We start from the raw sequence: 15,338 nt of genomic DNA on the forward strand, positions 1-15,338 counted from the left end.
TTTTTCATGGTGTAACTGACAACTAAAACCACTCAAAGTGTCAAAATGCCCAGAAAGTAGAGGAATTGGAAGTAGGAAAAAAAATACCAGACTATATGGGACCATCAATGTTGGAGCTTGGAAGCTTGGAGGGACTCTCATGCAAAGAGGACCGTATAGATTCGAGTATATTGATTGGATCTGCATATATAATTGAAAGCGAACAAATGAAAATCAAAACTGATGAACGAAGGGCAGAGACACGCTTAGAAAATGGGAATGGAAAGGGTTTTGTTTACACAGCATAAACGCTTTGTTAAATTTGTGAAAATATTATCATAAAACAGATAAGATTGTTTAAATGCTCGAGTTCAGATGTTTAAAATATGCCAGGCAGCGTCGCCCGAAGGTGTCAAGTAAAACCATTTCTGTTCTGCTCTGTTGGCTCCGGAAAAGGTTAATGAGGGCTGACGGCGGCAAGTGGAAAAGTGGAAAAGTTTGCTACAGTCCCTACGCTAGGAGCTACCGCCTTGCACCCTAGCTCGTCCCTAGTTCTTCTTCCCCTCTGGACATTTCTGACAACTGTGGAGATTTCGCTGGTGCGAGGGTGCGGGGAGTAGACCATGCTGAGAAAATGGTAGCCAGCTGGCGGCGCGCCTGAGATTGCATCAAGTTGTGCAAAACTGGCAGAAACTAAAATTAATTAAATTACAATACGGCTCTTCCCTTTTCAATCGATTTTAATAATGACAGGCTCCACTGACAGAGTTTTTGGGGCGCCTAAAATTTTTCTTCGTTTCTTAAGAGGGTAGAGGATTGAGCACAAAAGTCATGGCTATGATTTTTTTTCTATAGAAAGAACTACAGAACGATGCGAAATATTAATTGCATCTTTAAATATTAAACATCCTTCTAGGCATCCCTAAAATCGGCTAATATATCTCTTTAAATTTCTAGCCCAACTTTTGTCCAATATTTTCTATTCCCATTTTATATTCAATTAAACGTAATTCCAGTTAATGCGATTTCCCTGACAGAATTCACTGACTTAATCCTGTTTAATTCGAAACTATTTGGATCCTTTACCAAAAACAGTTGTCGAAAAAAGTCCATGCCCATGGAAATAATTACAAATTATGTGCGCAAATTGAATAATAAATCTTGCTTATGTTTATAACGGAAATCCACTTAGGGCCGAAGCCAGAACAAGGCGGGCGGCAAGGCGCGATAAAACAAGCGAACAGACAGACAAGCAGGACAAGCCAAGGACACGCCGTGGAATGAGTGTGTCTCCATCTCTCCTGTTATATTTACGAGTAGATATCCCTCTCTCTGAAAGCCCTGCATGCTCTCGTGTCGAACATTATTTAGTTGCCAGAGCCTGGCATGTTAATATAAGGTAACAGGAAACGCCTTCCGCAGACAAACAGACAGGACCAGGGGGAGATAGCTGTCAGGATAAGGACTTTACTGCGCCCTCTTCAACGTTTTAATGGCTTTCAAAAAGATGCAACAACACAAAAGCTTTCTCATGTGGCTTTAATATTTTTAATTGCTTTAATTTAATTATGCCTTCGCATATAATTTCACATGTGCATAATTAAGAACCAAAGTGGAGCACGGGATGGAAAGTGGAAGCTACGCACTCCGAAAATTCGCGGTCTCCGTGGCGTATGTGTAATGTAGTCAAAACCTCACTCCGTGTCATGTCAAGAGCTCTGCCAGTTGTGCGCCCCCCGACTAGTGGCAGGCAGCCACGGGCCTCCTGACAGGTGCGTCGACTGAGTGGCAAGTAGATTTGCGGCACCGCATAAGTGATATGTTAAATGTCAAAGCGGCTAACAAATGACATCGAAATGCAACCAAAAATGGTACACGAATTGTGAGTTGGATTTTACAAGATTTTTGTTGTCACGGCTTTAAATAAAAATTCGTATAAATTTAATATGAAAGCCAACACAAACTTTAATTGAATTTAAGATATATTAAAGAGCTCAAATAATTTTAATACAAATTTGTAAACTTTTTTTACCGCTTTTAATAGAAATTTATCTTTTCAAAAATAAAAATATTTGGTTTACAAAAAAAAATATCTCATGGAATATATTATTGTGCACTCCGTTTTGAACCATTCGCTTGTGCAAGGGATCGACTTTTCTGCGTCGCCAAAGACTGCGGATTTGTTGCTAAAATTTTTTAGATTTAAAGATCCTACGTTGTACGATTCTGGGACCCACATAGCTGCTCCGACGAGCGGAACAGACAAAGCCGAAGCCACTAAGCCGAGTAGACTGCGGGCCGCGGTCGGAGACGAATACCCTACCATTTTGCTTGTTGAAAAAAATTTCAACTTGTTTCACTTAGAAAATATACGAATAAATAAAATATCTTCTGAGACAGAAAGCTTTAGGTACATAACTATCAGAAGTTTTCAAGTTTAATTTCAGTGAAGTAAAAAAAAAAAAAAACCTTTGATTTTGATAATTTTTAAATTTGAAGTAATAAAGTGTACCATAGATAAAATTCCTTAGGTACGTATTTACTGTATGTATTTACTGAAGCTCAAAATAAATCCCATCAACACCAAATACGCAATAATAATCCTCTTACTATGAGCACTGACAATACGCCCGAAACATATTGATCCATAAACTCCACAGCAGCTTTGTACATCAAGGTTACCCAACAATAAGCCCTTAAGAACCCATCGACACCTTGTTAGATCCACGTAATATCTGCGCACAATGCAAAAACAACTCAATTTCGTCTGGCTGGTTAATAAACATATCACTTTAAATCTTCAAATCTGTCAATCACTGGTTCCTTTTTCACACGAAAATCTCCTGCCTACACTGCCCCTTAAACACAATTTCTGAGGGAATAAAAAACAAAGAGAACTTTTGATTAATTGCTTTACAACCCATTGGGCATAAATTTCAGTGTCTGGCGTGTTGTTCGAGCCTCGTTCATGAGGCGGAAACATGAAGAGGCAGTGAAATAGGGAAAACATGATTGATTGCCGTTTTTAATGACCACAAAAACCAAAAGCAGGGCTTCGAACAATATCTAGGGCAAACATTGTAGTTCCATCTAACCACACAGAGACCGCAATAGGAGGCGGCGGCACCTGGGCTGATGATCAGGAGGCCGGATCTGTACAACGGAAATCACATTTGGCCTCATTAGTGCCGCACACGTACCACAAAGAGAGACGCCTCCTCCAACTGTACGCAAAACATTTAAACCCACCCGAGAGGCTCGTCACGAAGACACGATGGATGGTATGGCCAAGTCGAAGGAAATCTGTGTGTGGCCCCAGCGCGCACACATGTCGCATTCGAGTCCATCATCTGGGCTTTGGTCGGCACACGCTCTTGCACTTACGGTAAATGTTTGCAAATCTAAGATTGGGATTTATATATACTTAATATAATATACATAATTGATTCACTGATGCCTGGACATGTGTTAAACAGCAACAAAGCAAACAACAAGCACACGCAACGGAGAACATTAGCCAAGGATCCGAGACATGCTGAAGGCCACAAGATAATCTGGCAAACAATGGTAAAGGTACAGTCTCGCTTGTGGATGGATAGCCAAATCTATCACAGTGTATTATCCAGCATGAAATAGGTGTGCTCCAACAGATCTCCCTCTCTCCCTTGATGTAAAGATTCTGTAGCGCTTTAATAAATGTATTCTGCCGGGTCTGTTATGAGCTGCGAACAAATAGTGACAAAGGTTAGACAAAGGTTCTGTAGCACTTTTGGAAAACTGTTCGCAAAGTTTTTAGTGGTTTAAAATAGTGGTCGGAACCCTTATAAATTAAGGCAGTAATTCCCACGACCATTACAGATATATTTATCTTCTCTCCTCCTACAATGCAGGTTCTATAATAAATACATTAATTAGAGGTTCTTTCCCTAAAAGCCTACAATATTACATTAAATTAAAATATTTTTTCCCATCATTGTGTGCCCATCAGTTTGGAGCTTCACAGCTGGCCTGCAACTATCAGTTTTTTCCATTGAATAAACATTATGACTTTCGATGGCTCTGACAGCGATTTTCCGCTTCCTTTGCCACTCAGCCCACCCCTCCCGCTACCCACTATCTCCCCGAGTGCGCCCACACCCACTCCTCCAGTAAACGGAAATTGATTTCACGCTGATATAAATTAAATAACTAAAATGTGGATGGGTGCCAAACAGGACACGCACGATTGCCACTCAATCGATTTAAAAAAATGCGAAATACGACGGAGGAGGTGGGGGCAAAAACATTTTATAATATATCAATAAATATGTAATGACAAACCCAACCAACGTTTTCCTGATCAAAACTGCAAAAAAGAAGTCATGTGGAGGTGGAAAAAAATGCTTTATAATTCAATTGAATTAATGGCACTAACGTTTTCTGTGCGTCGCAGGATATGATTGATATCAAAACATTTTGCAGCAGGAGGAGGAGGAGGATGTGGCATCCAAGGCAAATGTCAAATATTATTTATGGCAAGGCTCAAGCATCCAGCAGCAGTCCATGAAAAATTTTTGGCCCCTAATGGTAGAGGGCGGAGCAGGTTTTGGTTTTTTGGGCTATTCGAAAAATATAGCCTACTTTTTTCGGCCCTGAGAAAGTAATTTTAAATTCCCCTCAATTTAAAAGGAAAAATGTAATTAACAAATATTTCGAATACAAATTGAAATGGTAGATCACGCCAAGGCTGAATGAAAAACATTTTTGCATCTAACGTGCGTACCATAAATATATAAAGAATATAAAGAAACTTTAATCGGCACACTTTTCACTTCGCAATTCAGTGGAGCTCTTATTTCGTAAGCAAATCAGCTCGTATTGCAAATAAAAAGAATCTTAGTTCACAAAAAATTCAAGGTTATACTTAAGTCCTTCAGATACCTATATTTTCAATGATTTTTCCCCACATTTAAGCATTAAATTCGTGAATGGAATAAGCAGTGTTTAAAGCTTTCCTATACTTATGTGAAGTACCTTAAAAAAAAGTTCTTCGTTCTTCAGACGAGCGGACAGACACATTCAACCTCACTTGGCCCCATTGATTTTTCTATTCCATTTCTATTTTGGCCGTTTTCGGCAACATTTCAAAGTGCACTTGTGGCAAAAACACTCGCGCGACGAAGAGAGATGCACAGGTATACATATATACCTTATATATATTTACATATATAGATGGATACATTTGCTGGATTCGTGCCAAGACTCGGCACACAATACTCCTACAAATATATATACAGACAAAGGGTATATTTCGGTTAGTTTCACGGCTCGCTCTTCAATTTTTTTTTGGCCAATTTCTTGGCCGAGTAGCACACGTCGCAGTGCAATGCTGAGGGCGGTTCTGCTCGACTTGTTCGGAAGCCCGTCGGTGGTGTTGGAGGTGCAAGTAAATGCTGGCAGCAGGACCAACTTCCTATCTAACCGCTCTAGGCCGGGTTTTTGTGCACTTTCTTTTGTTTCCACCCAAAAAGCGGGTTAAGCTTTCGGCCTCAGTGCTTTGCTTTGCTGTGCTGTTCTGTCCGGTCAGGTCCAGGTCTTAACGGACATGAGCATCATCAAGACTACAATGTTATGCGCAACGGGAATGCAGGCAAGATTGTCAGATTGGCCCGACGAGTAGACCATTGAGTGGTCGGTCTCCTCCACTCCACTCCACTCCTTCTCGCCCCTTAAAACTACAGAACTGCAGTTTGACTTTGTCTGAAATCGAATTCGGACAATGACTGGTGTGCCACTGGCTCTGGTTTGCCTGCCAACTAGTTTAAGGGCAAAGGAATGTTGCACATAGTTAACATGAATAGATGTGGGCGAAGGGAAGGAAACTACAATTCCGATGTTCTATGTATGGGGAAATGTGCAGACATAGATGGAGATTTCAGCCAGTAATGGGAAACATAGTTTTGGTAGACAACTGGTATGCGGTATAGACATTCGATAGAGATACTGAATATGCCAAACGAAAATTCAAATGAAAACGTTCGGATCAGGTTGCGTTCTATGAAACCCATGTAGGAAATAATAGTTTAAAAAGCATTTCTTTGGTTAATAATCACCAAGATGGGTTTTGCCTGTCACAAAATGTAAGAAATATCCCACTTTCTGTTGGCTTTTATGGCTCATTTCTCAATTTTTAGATATTTTTTTCCTTTCAATACCTCAATTTTAGCTAGTTTGAGGTTCCAAGTCAATTAAAAATGAAGTTCCTTAATCTTTCCCCTTTTTTCGTTCCACTTGGGATGCTACCAGCAATTTCCTTTCCTTAAAAAGTCCCTGAGGATTTACTTCTAATTGAATTACATGCCACAAATTGCAATTGCAACATGCATAAGCCTCCGATGGCCCCCAACCCACAGTCCACACTGCACAGAAAGCCCCTTCCAATTAGAGTTTCCTTCGAGGCTTCTCAATAAAACACGAACTAATTAGGCATTCAGGAAACAAGCTTTGGTCAGGCATGAAGTGGTTCCGAGTGGAGGGACGACCGTTGACGGAAGCCAATCGTATTAGCAGCCAATCAAGGGTATAAGCCACGCACATGCACACAGAAAACAGAGATCCAAATGAAAGGAATATCCTCACATGCACCTGGCACAGAGATACGGATAGAGGAAAAACACTGGACTTTATGGAGGTTTTTCTGCTGAAAATAAGCTCCTCTCAATGTCCGCAGAAGTTGATGGTGATGATGATGTTGACGTTGATGTTGCGATGACTTAAACAATTTGAAACATCAACGCACACAAAATCCGAATTGTGGATGGATTGGTTACAGTTTTCTCCCCACACACACACACACAAAATCCCGCATCATCTGACAGTCGGGACAGGGTTTGGGCAGGCTTCCCTCAAACATATTGCAGCTATATATGCACAGAAACATCCGGTGGCAACTTGCTGAGGCACAGCCGCAGATACATAAGTACCCAGACAGACAAGGGCAAGACGATTCTGTTGGGGCTTCCATTTGTGCTGCATAGATGATAGACACCAAAATATGCACATTTGCATATCAAGATTTTACAACTGCACAGCAAAACAGAACACAGGCATCGCCGCTCCTTGGGTTTCGGCACTCCTCTGCAATGAAAGATCTGATTGGTTAAAAGTTGGCCATGGAAACGTTTGGTTCATTAACAAGTCACTAAGATTGAGATCAGAGGGTCGGCAAACATTTTGTTGGTGGCAACCACTTTTTTAAACGTGTACCGTGCAACAGGGCACTCTCAGGGCACTCCTAAGCACATAAGATAGGGCCTTGCCGTCTACCGATTCAGATTATGAGAAGATTTTATGGTTTCAATGAACTATTTACAATTTTTTCAAGCCTCTAAATTCCTTTGAAAAGTCTGCAGTAACTAAAAACGATTACCATCCAGCACAAAGAAATAAAACTGTTAGAGAGTTCCAATCACATGACTATATTTTTCACTCAATTTATCCGCAATCATGGGAATATGCGGCCAAAAAAGCTTCTTCTTTTAATTTAATAACGTGCTAATGTACATATTCCCTTTGAGGTTCCTAATTTTGGTTCCAATTAGCTCCCCCATGATAGTATTTTTCTATTACCCAAAAGCTTTTTAATGTTCTTTAGCTTTTAGTTGCATTTGTATACTTTTAAACTCTGTAAAGAATTACTTAACAAATGAAAATCGTATTCATAAACTAATTAAACCAACATGCAACGAAAATCCTGCATGCTTTCTATGCACAAGACTCCGGCTGTCTCTGTGTTAGTTAGTATCTGTGTAATGCTAACGAAACTGACTCCCTGAGTACCGTGCATAAATTCATTTCTGCGGAATTATATTTAGATCTTATTCAAATGAATTTGAAACTGAAAGGAGCTTCGTTTAGGAAGCTCCAAAATGCAGAAATAACTTTACATTCACTAAAAATTTTACTGATTGACAGGAACTACTATTCAAAGTAAAATCTTAGAGGAAGATAATGAAGTTAAAGGTATGCCACTGCCACTGTAAACGGATATGAAAACTTTCCTAAATGGATACAAAAAAAAACCTAAACTTTTGAATTCAATTTTGTCGCTTGAAAGTTCCAACCTCATAGAGATTCTGGCATTTACCTTTTATACAATTACTACAAATTATATCTATTAAATCTATCATGTATCTGAATTTAATCAACTGTCGCTACCCGCATTAATCAAATTCTCATATTGGCGGGGTGGAATATTGACTTTCATGTCACTAAAAAAAATAAGTAAAAAGAAAACTTTTTATGCAGGAAACGCAAACCCCCAGATACAATACGATTCCTCAGACATACAGAGACGGGGCAAGGACCTGCAAAGAACGATGGAAAAGATTAGCAGCCTGGGGGGAGAGTAAGGATTGCGGACTGCTCGTTCGTATGCGTGTATCCTGTGTCTGCAATCCATCGTTGATGCCCCCCAAAAAGACGACGACGTCGTGACCTCACGACCGCAAGCATTTTTCAAATAAACAGACAGCTTTGCATAATTTGATTATGCAATATACGAGAGTATGATATGAATCGGAGGGAGGTAGGGAATGTATATAAAGTTATATATACATATATCCGTATGATTTATGAAAAACACTTTGTGTAAATTATAGGAAAAAAGCACGAGGTTTTGTTTCCCTTGACACTCAATTTTCTTCGTCCTTTCTTTTTCTCCTGTTTTTTTAGAGGTTTCCGCTTCGCCTTGGGAACCACCATCAATTTTTCAACGGGAAACGGATGCGCACTTAAACGCCATAAAGAATGCAGCAGCACAAACAATGAAAAGGCCATTAAAATCTTCTGATTTGCGAAATCAGTTTGCCGTTGAAGCTAAGCCAAAGTGCAGCCGACAAACTAATGGCTATATAATGGGGGGCCCCAGCATGGGCTTAATCTCCATTGGGGGTCTCTGGGGGTCTGTGTCCTCTTTCCCCAATTACTCGCAAAATTCAAGTGCATCGCTCATTTCAAACATCGCTTTGAGTGTGCAAGGAAAAACTGCAAGTCTCACACAAATACAGCTTTTCCATCCATGTTTTTTATGGGGTTTTTGTGTGTTCCATATTTGCCTCAAGCTGAGCCAAAAGCTTTTCCCTTAGACAAAGGCATTAATATGGAGATAGAAAAAAAACATAAAAAAGTCGACTATATAAACATTACATGGGGCTTTTGTTTGGCTTAAGAAAGCGAGTCTCAGAAGCCAAGTGAAATATGTTGGGCCCCAAGATCAATGGGTCTGGTGGTAAAAGCTTACTGAAACGAAATTGAAAACGTAGCCAAACAGTCCCAAGGCATGGAAGGTGCAAGCAAGAAGGTCTGTGTCTACGCAAAATACGAATACAGGTCAAAAGGGTTTCAACTTTCTAAAGAAATCCAAATGCGAAAACAAACACATATGTATGTGTGTACATAAGAATATACTAAAGATGTGGCTCAACCGTTGAGAGAGCTCATATGCAGAGGAGGAAAACTTGAGGCAGAGCGAAATCCATAAGAGCCTCAAAAATAACATCTGGGGAAAACGGATTTATCCAGACTGTATTTATGAAACTAATACTAGAATAGCTCTTTCTAGGTTCTTCTTGGCTCCAAGAAACAGAATTAAGAGCAATCTTCTTATTTAATAAATCTAAATAAATTTTAAATGACTGATTAATGCACAGAATGGAAAACTGTAGACGTTTAATCGGCTTTAAATTTAAAGAGAAATAATGACTGTTTAAAAATTAGTTCTTAAACTATTCTTTACACACTCGTATTTCATAGAGAGATCCCTGTAAGAACTGTAAAATGTCTACTCAACAACCACAATTAAAGAAATATGAGCAAATACACAACTTTTATCTATCTGGACATACCAACCGCCCCAAACTATACAAATTGATCAAAAATATTGACATTTCTAAAACAAGCGAAAATATTTTATGCAAGAACTAAACTATTATATTCCCAAACACAAACTTCTGACCAAATAAATCAAAAATAATATTCCACAATATTTTAAAAGCACAAAAATGTATTTTCCCCACTTAAGCTCCACCACAAAAAGGGGTTAACTGTCAGATTCAGGGTGTTTGTATACAATACCCCGGATAGCACTAAGTATTACTGGGGGAAATGAGTGGATGGCTGGCTGTGGCGCCCATCAATGCCGATGGCAGCCACAGAACAGAAATTCCCCCGTCGGTGGCCTGAAGGCATCGCAAATAAAAATGACAGCCAAACAATCATACGGAAAAAAGCAAACAAGAAACACAGAAAGTACGACAATGGGTCGTTCGGTGGATTCTAGACCAGGACAAAGAAGTAGGGGCCACAAAAGCTAACGACAGATATGAGTGGAGTTTTATTTCAATTCCATTACTCAGACACGACCAGACATGGAAGCGATATGCACAAGGAGCCGCGACCAAAAATCGATGGCGCTTCCGAAGGTACCGAGTATTTGGCCAATTTTCATCTAATTTCTAACGCACGCAATGCAGTTGTTAAGGTAGTTTAGTGGTAGAACGCTCTCCTATATGTTAGCCACGTCACCGTCACCGTCACTCACTCTCTCGCTCTCTCTCTCTTTGAGAGGTTCTGCCAGTTTGTCAGTAAAGTTTAAAAGTCATGTCTGCCATTTTGGCAACACGTAAATCCGCGCACTTCCTGAAACACCCACCGTACAAAGTGGAGTCCCCCTGCCCGATGAAGAGCCAATAGAGAGGGTTGGGTTTTGGGGTCCAGGTTTGGGTCAGGCGGCCATGGCAGAGGGTGAGAGTCCGTAGCTTGAGCTAGAAAATGCCACAACACGTTGTAAAAATCGTTGTGCAATTTTCACGGCTAACGAAGTGGCAGAGAGACCATGGAATTTTATTAGAAATTCTAGCGGAAACAGAGAGCTTGTTAGGGCAAATTGCGAGAGAATTTTCCACACAAGATTGATGATTATATGTATGAGAGATGATGAAGGAAAATAAGAAATCGTAACTTCTGCCTGCGAAAGAAATTGAGTTTTGGTTAGATCGTTCATTCGTTAAATATTCAACGGTGGATGGGTTGTGTTGTTTGCAAAGAATATTAAAAATGGAAAAGAAAAATGTGTTCAAATATGAATTCAAACAATGTGAATAATTAAATAGAAACCCGCTGTGATTGTGAACTATTCTTGTTAAGGTTGTCACTCGGAAGCATGAAATGAATGAGCGATTGGATTTAAGGAACAGGTTTGAATCTGATCAATGCCCATGAGGTTTCAGATACTTGTACCTTTCCTGATCTGGAACACATACCATCCGACTCATCTCTGAGTTGATTTTGACATCCATAGCACCAATCAGCACTCTCGAATGAGCGGAATATTCCGTTTTTGTCTTTTTTGAAGATTTTTAGTATATAGCATATAGTAATAATAAAAGGCAACGTTGAGTAATATATTATTTAAGCAGTAAGCCATATTATTTTGATTTCAATAATCAAATATAGTTACGTAATATACTAGATTTTTGTGTTGAAAAATGCCACATGAAAAAACACACACTTCAGGCCATTATTTACCAATGAAACCCCCATTCAACTATGATTATATGTATGTACAACTGCATGTATGTATATGTGGCGTTCTCATGAAAAACCCAACCCCTTCCTTCATTCTGTCCTGCCTTGTCAGCCTTGTAATGCATATAATAATAAAAAATGCCTTAATCATAAATTCCATATAGGAGAAAGCACACACGATATTATTTACATGACACACTTCACTCATCCACCCCCACACGCACAGAACACATTCGAGTCGATGACAAACACAACCTTGACCCATAAAAGCTAATCAAATTAATTAACAGCCCCCTCATCAACTGGGATACAATCAGTTCGAATAGGGCTTGAACACTTGAACTAAACTAGTTAATCCATTTGCTCATTCAGCTCCTAATAAAGCGAGCTTTCGCTCCCATAGACCAGTGCAAGACAAGACAATGAAAGAAGCCTCTGCGCAACAAAGTTCCTTTAACGCCCCGTCAGCCAGACGCCCAGCCCAATCAATTAAAGACCAACCAAAGGGAATAGAGACCCCTATATTACACCCTCATTCGGAGCAGCAGCAGCAGCGGCTAGGGGCAAATGCAGCGCTTGAAACGCATTTTCTTTGTCGACGGCTACATAAATAATTCAAAGTGCGCCTTCCTTCTTCTTTAGACGACGCCTTTCAATAGCTTTTCAACAGCACAAAAGACTCCACTGGGACAATGGCGATGGAGCGTCTTCTCCTCCATCACACAGACAAAACAGTAAGGGGATCCAATGGCAAAGTTAGTTTTATTTGTCTAATGTTGACAGCAACAACTGGAGCCCGACGACTCTGCCACAACAGAACAGGAAGTACGACAATCTGAAAGTCATTTTAGGGTAATTTGATAGTTGGTTCGTGCAAGAAATGCAAAAGAGTAAAAAGACCAGGAGTTTCGCCTTGTTGAGTTGGATATCCCTTTAAAAGTTAATTTCGAATGGATCGAGTGGGTCAACTAGAGGTTGTTGTTCCAATAATACATATTTATGTGGAATATTAAATTGTGGTTAAATAGGTTTCCTTTTCCGGCAACTTGTAACAGCGATACGGTAATAGATCTTAAATATTTTAACGAAATTTAGTCTCTATTTAAAAGAAACTTGATTGATATATCATTTACTATAATAGTTTTATGAATGAAAGTCTATTTAGTATATTGAAAAACGTTTCAGACCTAAAATCTTTAATCTAGTTTCATCCTCACAAGAACTAGTTAATGTTTTTTAAAATGAATGCCTCTCCAGCTTAATATCTCACATAGTACTAGAATTTAACTCTTAATTAAGAATTTATTTAGCATAAGGAATATATGTAATTATCCAGAAAAGGTATCATATACCCTATCGTACCTTTTTCGACTCATACGTGTACTGCCTGAATGAAACTATCGAAACTTTCCTTATACACAAGAAAACGCCACTCCTCCAAACTACATTTCAAGACCATAAACCGCTCTCTCACATATGAAATATTAATAATTCATATAAGAAAAAATTTCTTCTAAACGGTTGCCACTGGCTCTGCCTTTAAAGTTGAGAAAACTTTAAATATAAAAACGGAAATGTTGAAAGTTCGTGTGCTGGAAGCGAACTCAGATCCAATCAATGTTTCAAGCTAGTCAAGCGTTTTGATTAAAGAAAGGAAAAAAACCATATAACGGATATGGCAGGACCCAACGCGCCCAGTAGCATGTAGCAGGTGCACGCACACGCCTTCATTCCACCTATCCCTCTACCTCTACCTCTACCTATGCAATTTTCTATTTTCTATCCATGACAAATGAATAGGTTCTGGCAGTTCTTCTTCGTCTGCTCTGCTCTGTGGATGGCTGAAAGCAATTGCCACTCAAATATTCATCTGCTTACACATGCCAAGCATATACAAATAGATATTGGTAGGATAGAAGCATATATATGTATATATATACTACAAAAAGTAGACATTGGTAAGGGAATATTTGTTGTCTTGTCTTTGGCACTACTCACCATTCTCGATGGTCTCCTTGGCACAGGATATTATTTTGCCTTTGCGACGTCGCAAATTCGATTCGAAATTGTTGTCATCGGTGAAATCATCCTCTCCTCCGGCTCCTTGTCGGGCATCTCCGGCTGTTGTTGTTGGTGTTCCTGTTCTTGTCGTTGCTGTGGCTGTAGATTCGGGCACATCCTCCGAGGACTGACGCTCTGGATAACCAACTCCAGGTCCTCCTCCTCCATGTGAACTATCAAAACTTTGGCTCATACTGTGCCAAAATCTATTTCGTTGATTTGTTTTGACTCAATTTTTGTGTAGTTTTTGGCTGTGGGATGTTTAATTTGTTTTCGTTCTGACGCTTTCAATTAAATGTTATTAAATTTGTCTGGGGATAAACTTTTTGCGTGTTAACTAGTCCGCTGAATGGGTCAAAAGGTTACATTCATTAATCAGCTGAGCGCCCGAAACCGAAAGTTTAGTCGGAGAAAACTCCATGCTGTTTACAAATTATAATAAATCTTTAAAAACGAATGCAAAATTCGGTTTGCGTGCCAAGAAAAATCCAACACGCAATCGACAAAGGAAAAATATGTAAAAAGAGAAATAAGTGCAAAGACTTTGCCGGCAAAGACTTTGATGGCTAGTAAAAGTGGGTTGGTCGATGCCTGATAAAGGGTGGGTTCAGTCATTACCCTCAGCGACAATGACGAGGACTCTCCCCAAAAAAAAAAAACCCATCCAACAGTCCAAAGTGCGTACAACTACTACGCGTAGTTTTTCCTCACAGCTGAAGTACCTTTTGGGCCCCTTCAGGCGAACAACGAAAACAACATTGGAAACTGTTTGCTTATTTCATAATCGCTTCTTGCATTTAGGTTAAACAATCACCAAAAACACCAGACACTTATAATAGTTAATGCACAAAGCCAAATGGCTGAAACTATTCATTTGGCTAGCATGCTCTCAGGCAGAAAGCCATTCTATCTTTCGGTCATATTGAAATTATACTATTTCGTTTCATTTATCAACTGTTTAATATTACTTTTCTTTGTTTTTGTTGGAATTTAGTTGGAAAGCGCGCCGAAAGCGCGTGTTTGCACGCTGGGAAATGCCGTCAGAGACTGAAACCATCTGCCTTCACATGTCCGAGGCAGCGTGAATCCCACCACGAAGAGCAGCCAAAGGCGTGGTGGCTTTAGTCATTTATTGATTTTGTCTCGGCTGTGCGTGTGTCGCAAAGACAGAAAACGCAGAAACGTAGCTTTTGTTTGTGGGGGTGGGAGGGACGAAGATTCGCAGACGCAGGGCGAGGCCAGACGAAGCAATCCAAAAAGCCGGCTTCAAGCCGTAAAAGAGAGCCAAAGAGAGAGAGAGAGAGAGAGAGAGAGAGAGTAATGGCAAACACAGGCGGAGAGACAAACAACAAACATGAAACATAAAGGATGAGTCCATAAAGACAAACATATGATTATACTCGGTACAAAGGGAGAACTCGAAGGGTATGTCGTTTTGAATGACATTTTCGCAACAGATGGAGGAAAGCCTCTTAAGGAATCTAATCCACAACTAATTTTGGTGCCTTAACTTATTATTTGATTACTGATTATTGTCACGGTCTTTTGAATGGACTCACAACCTTGTAGCTTTCACATCTCTGTTCTTGTTTCTTCACGTTGGCATCTCGTTTTGGGTCGCCGATTATCTATTAAAAGTTCGATACAAATTAGTATTTTTCCTGCTATTTTAAATCTCTATTGACAGACTTACCTTGACTGGAATATTGTAGTACTTGGAAGAGTTGTTGCCC

The 15,338-nt window shown here is 39.7% G+C and overlaps 1 protein-coding gene across 5 annotated transcripts in view; it reads right to left on the reverse strand.

Annotated features, from left to right (window-relative positions):
- The window catches only part of LOC6593751 (anoctamin-8), a 33,946-nt gene extending 20,003 nt beyond the window's left edge, over window positions 1-13,943 (reverse strand). For 4 of the 5 annotated variants that reach the window (XM_026987840.1, XM_026987839.1, XM_002018819.2 and 1 more), the window contains exon 1: window positions 13,543-13,943. In XM_026987840.1, the coding sequence (XP_026843641.1) occupies window positions 13,543-13,798 (256 nt within the window). In that variant the 5' untranslated portion in view covers window positions 13,799-13,943. The remainder of the gene's footprint in view (window positions 1-13,542) is intronic. The other variant, XM_026987842.1, reaches the window with a different exon arrangement.
- Between the last annotated feature and the right edge of the window lie 1,395 nt (window positions 13,944-15,338).

The sequence above is a fragment of the Drosophila persimilis genome, unplaced genomic scaffold (assembly GCF_003286085.1).
Source record: "Drosophila persimilis strain 14011-0111.01,24,50 unplaced genomic scaffold, DperRS2 tig00000124-arrow-pilon, whole genome shotgun sequence".
Taxonomy (NCBI): Eukaryota; Metazoa; Arthropoda; class Insecta; order Diptera; family Drosophilidae; genus Drosophila; species Drosophila persimilis.